The 9,247-nt window shown below is 46.7% G+C and overlaps 1 protein-coding gene across 1 annotated transcript; it reads right to left on the bottom strand.

Moving 5' to 3' along the window:
* Window positions 1-6,385: 6,385 nt before the first annotated feature.
* LOC109267987 (ral guanine nucleotide dissociation stimulator-like) lies at window positions 6,386-8,581 on the bottom strand. The gene is made up of 3 exons (XM_053898565.1): window positions 8,253-8,581; window positions 7,596-7,655; window positions 6,386-6,653 (listed from the first exon to the last, which is right to left on the bottom strand). The coding sequence occupies exons 1-3, from the start codon at window positions 8,255-8,257 to the stop codon at window positions 6,386-6,388; spliced, it is 333 nt and encodes a 110-aa protein (XP_053754540.1). The 5' UTR covers window positions 8,258-8,581.
* Window positions 8,582-9,247: the final 666 nt, after the last annotated feature.

Raw genomic sequence — 9,247 nt, 5'->3', positions numbered from 1 at the left:
TCCAGGTGTTAAGTGTTACTGTTAATGTTCTCTAGGTGGGAATACCATAGAGGTGTTGACCTGGATGGGTTGGTTGTTTGAATTTGACTTCATAGTGATTGTAATTTTCTGGCTAGAATTATGAGAGACTAAGGCATTCCTCTCCAATAAAAGAGAAGGACTTGTTTCTTCCAGCTGAATGTCACCTTTTGGTGGCTGAAAGCCTAGTGCAAATGTCTGAGGATATTCCTTGAGATGTGTATCAGTCCTAGAGGAACTTCCTATTCCATAATGTAATTAGTGATTGGCTCATCCAGAGACGCACACGTCCGGATTGATCTTCCAGTGCTCTGAGCCCCCTCAACGGTTTGAGCCCTCTCTGGGAAAACCTGACACCCATGAGAGTCTATTGTGGCTATTTGTAAGAGACACTCACAGGCAGCACCCTCCCAACCCACTATACTTACCATTTTTTATTTTGTTCAAGCTTTATTCTAAAACTGAAACTAAATGAATGGGGAATTGTGCTTTCAAAGCCAAACGGCTTCTGGAAAAGCAACCACCACCCACAGGAATTCCACAGGATATAGATACAATGTATATGGAACCTCTCTTTGGAAGTGCTTACTTAACTGGGAAAACTAACCAAGAATAACTTGGGTCACAGATGACTCAGACGTGCTCCTGTTGACATGTGGAAATGAGTTTTCTTCTACACAGAGTTAGAGAAACCCAGCTCTAAAACTAAGCAACCAGAGACTAGGAAGCCATGTAGTTCTGTCAGTGAAACCCCTGACTTCCTGAGAGGAGCCGATGCTCACAGAAGCAGACTGGGCTTCACTTGCTGTGCTGATGGCTGCAGCATTTGGCATCTTTGGACAAAACTGGTCGTATTCTAGTCGGAAACTGGAAAATAGCTAATTCATACGTCCCTAAATTGACATGCTATCTTGCCATTTGATTTGCTTTAATAACGGGGAGATCATTGGAAGTTGGATCTTTAATGTTCACTCCACAAATATCAGTGAAACAAAGGCTAGATTTTGTTTGCATCTGGATTGTGTATATGTGCCCATATGTGTTACAAGTGTGACCGAAATTTTTTCTACCTCTGGATAGTATTCCAAAAAATAGTTTATAGATGAGCTCTACTTAATTGGCTTAAAATCAAGCAGTTGTGGAGGAAGACTGTGCTTTCTAAAACTCAGAAAAATAAAAACTAAACAAAGTGTTTTTCAAGTTCACCCGATCTGGGATGAAATCACCTACATTCAGGCTTTGTTGTGACTCCATCATAAAGATGCCTGGTGGGGAGGATTTCAATTTATGGTCCAGAAAGATAAGGATGGGTGAAAATCTACGACACGGGACACCCTTGCCAATCGTCAGAATAATGAGAAAAAGAAGAAGGAAGGCAGGCCAACACTGGAAATACTCCATCCACCTCCTCAAACACGAGCACCAGCTGTCCAACCCATTTCCTGCTCCTCTGCCTCCACCAGAGGGCTCAAAACCAAGTAGAGAAAAAGACATGTTTTGCAGGAGGAAGAGACAGGAGTCAGTGACAGCGGAATGTTAGTCCAAACTTTGAACCTGCTTCTGGCCTTGCTGGTGGCATCCCTACCAGCACCCCTCTGCCCCCGCCTTCCCCTCCTCTAGTTCCTGCACGACCGGCAAGGCTTCCACTGTCACAGTGGACTCCATCCTCCGCATTTCTGCCACTATCAGATCTTGCTTCTCCTCCCCTCACTGTTGAGGAGCAAAAGTACCCCACCCAGGCTGTTGGGTCGCAGCCTTATGAGCTTCAGAGTGGAGCATCTACCAAAGCAACATGAAAAGGCTCCAGGCCTGCTTTGGGGTTAAATTGCCCACTTGAGATTTCCCCATGGGAGCCCCAGGTAAAATTGCCAGTGTGGAACAAAGTGATTAACTTTCAGGGGGTGCAGGTGTCACATATTCCATACTAAACATTGTTCTTTCAAGGAACAGAGATACGTCTTCCTGAGTTATCAGTGTCAAATGTGATATAGATAATCCACTTTTATTCTACCTGAATTTATTAGTTAAATTCATGTTGTAATAATTGCTCTCTGTCAGCAAGGATTCCTGAAAGTGCTGACTGATTTTGCCCATTTTATGAAGTATTCACTGGTTTCATAAAGTTTTGTAAATTGAGTTAAAGTCACTAGATGTCTAAGTCTTTTCCAAAGAAGCTAAAATGCTAAGCCATTCATTGCTAAACAGAGGTTTATCATTTGTTGGCTTCTTATTATAGAAATGTAAAGGTAAACATGGGTGTATTGGAAACATGTTTCATTCATTATGAAAGAGTTGTACTATGAAAGAACATGTTCTAAAAATTACAAAATATTCATGAATTTGCTAACCTAAAGAATTCTCCTGTGGTAATTCACAACTGGTTACTACTTAGTTTTAATCAGATAAATGGAATCGAAACTACTGAATATTGTAAGGAACAATCTTTTCTTTTTTATTTTTGTTTATTTATTTTTGAGAGAGAGAGAGAGAGAGAGAGAGAGAGAGAGAGAGAGAGAGAAAGAATCCCAAGCAGGCTCTGTACTGTCAGTGCAGAGCCTGACCTGGGGCCTAAACTCACAAATCATGAGGTCATGACCTGAGCCAAAACCAAGCGTTGGATGCTTATTGAACTGAGGCACCAGGGCACCCTGAAGGAAAGAATCTTGTATGTAAGAAATTAGGAGACATGTATAAAAGGAATGAGAAGTGAGAATACATTTTTCTGGAAAGAAAAGAATATAATTTTGCCAGGAAACAAGACAGATTATTTGGAAAGGGAAAAACTTAGGACCAAATCTCAATGAAAGAGAAAGTTGTAGAAGCATGTGAAGGCAAATTTTCGAAAAAAATTATGTATGGACAGGACTGGCCAACCTGACTTTAAGCTATATTACACAGCTGTAGGTCATCAAGACAGTATGGTCCTGGCATAAAAACAGGCACATAGATCAGTGGAACAGAATACAAAACCCAGAAATGGATCCACAACTCTATGGTCTTCTAATCTTCAACAAAGCAGGGAAGAATGGCCAATGGGAAAAGGACCATCCCTTCAACAAATGGTGTTGGGAAAACTGGACAGCAACATGCAGAAGAAGGAAACTGGACTACTTCCTCACAGCGTACACAAAAAGAAATCCAGACTGGATGCAAGACCTAAATGTGAGACAGGAAACCATCAAAATCCTAGAGGAGAACACAGGCAGCAAAATCTTTGACTTTGGCCATAGCAACTTCTTACCACAGACATCACCATAAGCAAGGGAAACAAAGGCAAAAATGAACTATTGGGGATTCCTCGAGATAAAACATAAAACAACACCAACACCACCACCAAAACAACAACAACAACAGACAAAAACAAAACAAAAATTTCTGTGCAGTGAAGGAAACCATCAACAAAAGTAAAAGACAGCCTATGGAATGGGAGAAGATATTTGCAAATGACATATCCAATAAAGGTTATTATCCAGAATACATAAAGAAGTTACACAACTCGATGCCCCCAAAACAAAGAATCCCGTTAACAAATGGGTAGACGAGGCATGCTGGGTAGCACAGTTCTGTGTCCAACTCTTGATTTCAGCTCAGGGCATGATCTCATGGCTTATGGGATCGAGCCCCTCATCCGGTTCTGTGCCAACATCATGGAGCTTGCTTAGGATTCTCTCTCTCCCTTGTTCTCTGTCTCTCCTCTATGTGTGTGCGCGTGCACACACACACACACACACACACACACACACACACACACACTCTGTCTCTCTGTCTCACAATAAATTAATACATCTTTTACAAATGAAATAGGAAGAAGATATGAATAGACATTTTTGCAAAGAAGACAGCCAGATGGCTAAAAGACACATGAAATGATGCTCAACATCCCTCATCATCAGGGAAATACCAATCAAAACCATGATGAGATCCCACCTCACCCCTGTCAGAATGGTTAACATTAACAACCCAAGACACAATAGGTATTGGTGAGGATTCAGGGAAAGGGGAAGCGTCTTGTATTGATGGTAGGAATGCAAACTGGTGCAACCACTCTGGAAAACTGTATGGAGGTGGCTGAAAAATTTGAAAATAGAATGACCCTATGATCCAGCAATTACACTCCTAGTTAGTTACCCAAGCAAGCAGCAGAGGTCCAGCCTGCATCCTCCCCTGACCTGAAAGCAGGGAATGGCTGCTCTACTTAGAAGCTGAGCTATGGAACAGGAGGTGCACAAGGGTCTGGAGTGTGTCGCGGGATGGGGCCTGGATGAGTGTGTTCCAGGACATGGGGCAGGGGTGCTGTGCAGGAGGTCAGAATGAGTGGGAATGTGGGCTCTTCCCTGCCCCCTGGGTCACTGCCAGGTACCCTGATGACCTCAGTTCTGGCTTGTCCTCTGAATTCCTCAGGTATCCACTCAGTCTCAGGGGTTGCTCCCTTCCCACAGAAGGCCCTAACGTCATAAACAGTCTGTAGATATTGGAAACTGCAGGCTATACCTGAAAAATATGTACAAATTATGTCCCCAAAATTGTGCTAGGTGTGCCATTCTAAAGAAATAGAGATTAATGGTACACATGTACCCTTCAGTGCAAGTATGAGAGTCAAAATATTGAAATTGGCCCAATTATTCAACTTGTAGAGACACAGAGTAAATGATGATGTGTGGCCCCTGAGGATGCAGAAGGGGACAGGACTTGAGCCTGTCCATTATGGGGACATCAGGTACTAAAGAGCATACTCATGAAACCCTTCCCGCCCAACCTGTCACACAACTGATACACACACACACACACGCACGCACACACACACACACACACACACACACAAACACAATTGCTGCACTCAAAGCGAAAGGACTGGAAGGAGGGACCCCATGTCTAATGGCAAATATTTCTTGACAGGGGTATATCACTTTCTTCATATGTATTTGTATTTATTTTTTTTTTCTAATTCTTAATTTTCAGAGAGAGAGAGAGAGAGAGAGAGAGAAAATCCTGAGGAGGGCTTTGTGCTGTCATTGTAGAGCCTGACTTGGGGCTTGATCCCATGAACCATGAGATCATGACCTGAGACAAAATCAAGTCAAGAACTCAACCAATTGTGCCACCTTGGCACCTGTCCTTATTATTCAGATTTTTATTTTATTTAAGAAATAACATCCGTATAAAACCTATATCAGTAGTAAATGAGAAGATTTCATATTTGAATTTGATATTTGTTTAATATGCACCTTAGACTAATTTAAAGATGGCCTCACCAGGAAAATGAAAGGTCTTCAAGGTATCACTCTGCTCCAGACATTTCTCTTGTGGCTTTTAGCTCTCAAGTCAAACTTCTAAATGGGATCCCTATCCCAGATAATGAAGATATTTCAAGTAGGAGGCTTCCATAATCTTTGTTCTTTGGGGAATATTCCTCTGTCCTAAAAATATTAGTTTGATTGAATATTTAACCAATTATTAATCACTCTCATGTTATGTAGCCAGACACAATAAGCCATGGTGTGTGATTGCACACACCTGAAAACCCCAGAGGAGCTAAAGCAGCAGAAACTGAGGTCAGCGGTTGCAGAGACCGGGGTGAGGGTTGAGCCATGGCTGATGGGTAGTATACATGTGTCTGTGATGGAAATATTCTAGGAGAACATAGTGGTCATGGTTGTATAATTCTATGAATATACGTAATGGCATTTCAATGTGTACTTTCAAAGGATCAGAGTAAAATTATTTTGAAGTTAATTTATGTTTTATGTATAAACCAATAATACATAAGGACAGTAAATACCTCTATACCCACTACTAAAACGACAAAGAACGCCATGACAAGGTCAGGGAATTCATCCTTTGGGGCTGCGGCCGACATGAGCCGCTGTTGGGGAGCTGAGGCTGGTTGCTCAGCTGCAGCAGGTGGTTGCTCCAGCCCTTCCGTGACCCCGCCGGCTGGGGCTGAGGGCTGCTCATGCTCTGGGGCCACCAAAGGGGCAGGTGGCTCTTCCAGCTCCTGTCTGTCAGCCAGATCTGGGAGTACCTCCTGCCCTGGTGGGGACGCTGTAGTGAGGGTCTCCGATTCTCGTACGCGCTGAGCTCCAGGAGAACTGGTGGCTTCAGGCAGCCTGGGCTGCGAGGCTTCAGTGGGCACCACAGGGATAGCGGGGGCTCGCTCCCGAGGGACGTGTGGATGTGGCTCTAGAGCTGCTGCCAAAGCTTCAAGAATAGAAAGTGTCATCACCGTGATTGCCATTCCATGGCAGGAAACCTCTCCCGCAGACATTGTCATCTGAGTCAAAGAACCCACCAGGAGGAAATCTCCCAGACAGCAGGCTAATGGAACAGTGATCTGAGACTAGTCCCTACTCCTGGCCCACCTGCAGTCTCAGTAAACATGTTCTCTGTGGCATATCCCGTCCCCTCCACATGCCCACATCTCCCACCCAGAGTCCTCCTCACCCAGAGACTCTGGCTCATTGGGCTCACACTTTCTCCACCATGAGTAGAGAAGGCGGGCACGGCGCTGCAGCTCAGAGCCCGGCATGTGGACCCCTACATATTCCTGCAGTGCCTTCAGGCTGATGCAATCTGGGGGCTGGAAAAAGTACTCAGGGTAGTAGTCCAGCCAGGTGCCCAGGATGGAGGAGATGGCCCTGGGGATACAAAAGTAGCCAGAACAATCAGGACGGGGTGTTCCTCCCACACTGATGTCTCAGGACAGGCCTGTGGGACCTGGCCTCTATGCCTCCTGCTCCTGAATGTCCAGAAACTGTTCCTACACCTTGCCCACCTGTGATTTAGGAGTCCTGCTTGAGATAGTTTAGTCACTGAAGAGGGACTGGCCAAAGTCTTTTTGACTGGGACCCCTTAAACAATGATGTGGCAAAGTCTGTCCATCTTGGGGAAGCCAGCCAGACTCCTCCGTGTGTCCCCCTGCCTACCTCCCACCAGAATTCAAGTCCGTGCGTGAGTGGAGGGGTGGTGTCGGGGTGAGTCAGTGCCTTCACTGCACACCCTAGCGCTCCATGAAAATCTGCGCAAATACGGGACAAGGGGACTCTGTCTCTTACCTGGGCTTGCTGGGACCCTCCTGATGCCTTCAACGTGACGACCTGTGCCTCTGTGCTGCCTCATGCCCTCAGTGCACATGTGGGTGTCCTCCCACTGACATTGGTCTCCCATCGTGTGGGTGATATGTGCTCCTTGAGCCCTCACTGTGTCACCTGTACCCTTGCTAACCACACACGTTGGATGTTCCCCAAGGTGGTGAGCGTGATGCTCCCCAAAACCGTTATTCTGGGTCCCCTGATGGGGGTGGAGGCAAGGCTGTGAGTGGGAAGGGATGGGGTTGGACTCTCTAAGGGGCTGACGCGGTCCTCTGGCGCCCTCTGCTGCCTCCCTGTGCCCACAGCCCATCCTCTACCAGAGAGGACAGAACCCCTTTCCTTGCTTCCAAGAGAAAGCCCTCAGAACTTTGCCCTCTCACAGGACTCTCAGACGTGTGGGATGCTGGGTCCTGCAGCCCTCCCACACACAGTCTCAGCACTGCCCTCTTGGAGAAGGAAGGCCCTCCAGCATGAGCTCAGCCTACTCACAGTTTCTCCTGCTCCCGGGGTCCGCCATCCTCCTCAGCCTCAGAATGGAAGCATCCGTATCTGGAGGATGCCAGAAGGATATCATATCAGGTGCCCTGTGGATGCTACATCTTGTCCTATCCAGAGTCACTGACTGCTGACTAGAATGCAGCTCTGGAGGGGAGGGTACTGTCTGCTCTGTGCATTGGATCCCAGTCAGCTCCTACAGAAGTGCCTTCACCTAGTGGGGCTTCCTGCATGTTTGAAGAATGATAGGGCCCCAGTCAGCTCCATCACACATATTGGTGTGGGTCTGGGCCTCCTGCTCATCCTGGGCATCCTTGACTGGTTTGAGCCAGGACTCAGACACACGGATAGAGCCTCCAATCTCCTTTTCCAATGGGAAAACAGCCCAACTCAACACCTGGCGACGGTGAGGGATGAGGCAGAAAGTTGATCATGGGGAAGAGGACAAAGATGACCCAGCAGAGACGCAGCCGTGCCAGCAGAGCTTTCCACAGGCCAGGGTGACTTTCCCTGCAGTGCCCCCACTGAGAACCTGGAGTTTTTCTACCCCGATCAGAGGAACAAAGTGAGACTCAAGGAGTTGGTGACTTTCCCTAGACTCAAAACCTCAAGGACTGCATCACACTGGGCTGTGAAGGTCAGGGTGCTCACCTCATAAACAACACTTCCAGGACCTGCTGGGTGGTAGTAAAAGTTGGGTACGTGCCCAAGAAGGTGGAGACGTACGTGGGGTCTCTCCCCAAGAAGGCGGGCACGAGGTGCTCCACTCACTGCTTCAGCAGGCCTGCATCAATGGTCCACCCCACATAGTTCTCACTCTCATTCCTGGGTGTGACCTTTGTACCCTGAGGTAGAACACAGGAAGGACATAGAATCAGACACAGCACTATGGCCAACAGGAGGGTTGGAGTCCAGAATGCAGACCAAATCCCCAGACCCCAGTGACTTGTGGCAAGCCTGAGACCTGGGTGCCCAGAGTAGGAAAAAGGATCCTGGCATTCACTCGAGAATTTGAGGTGGGAAATGACTGAACACATTAGGATCTCAGGTCAGATTGTTAGATGAGTATGGACAGCAGCTCCCTGCATTAACAGCAGTGTCCTTGTGATTTCTGACAGCACAGTCCATTCTGGGGATCCGAAGACAGAGACTTTACCTGGCAGAGGTTGGATCAGGATAATAGGACATGTAGGATGTTCAGTGCAGCACTGTGACATGGCAAGAGAAGGGAATCATGTCACAGTCCCACATTTGTGAAGGGCTGAATGGGTGAGGAGGTGAGTGGTCTCATTTCCAGAACGTTGTCTAGGTGGTAAGGCCCTTGCTCCTGATCTGGAGGGGCCCCAGGGGCGTGTTCCTTGGCAACCAAAGTGCAGAACAGCAGACATAATGCCATGAGCCCCATATCCCTGTGGCTAAAAATCCTCCTGCTCATCGTGATCATGTGCCAGACTTGGAGAAGGTGTGGAAGGATGGTCAGGCCAACAGGGACACTTGGGAAGAGGAGTTTGGAAAATATGCAAACATCCTCTTTGTTCCCGTGGAGGGAACAAAGTGGTGGCCAAATGATCATACTAATGAAGCACAGTGTCTTCCTGGCCTCTAGGAGATGGAGTTGGCAGCTTTAAAACCTTGGCTTAGTTGTA

Source organism: Panthera pardus, unplaced genomic scaffold, assembly GCF_024362965.1.
Source record: "Panthera pardus isolate Hobbes unplaced genomic scaffold, ASM2436296v1 HiC_scaffold_8, whole genome shotgun sequence".
Taxonomy (NCBI): Eukaryota; Metazoa; Chordata; class Mammalia; order Carnivora; family Felidae; genus Panthera; species Panthera pardus.
Note: the sequence above shows the minus strand (reverse complement) of the source record. Positions and strands in the feature narration are given on the sequence as shown.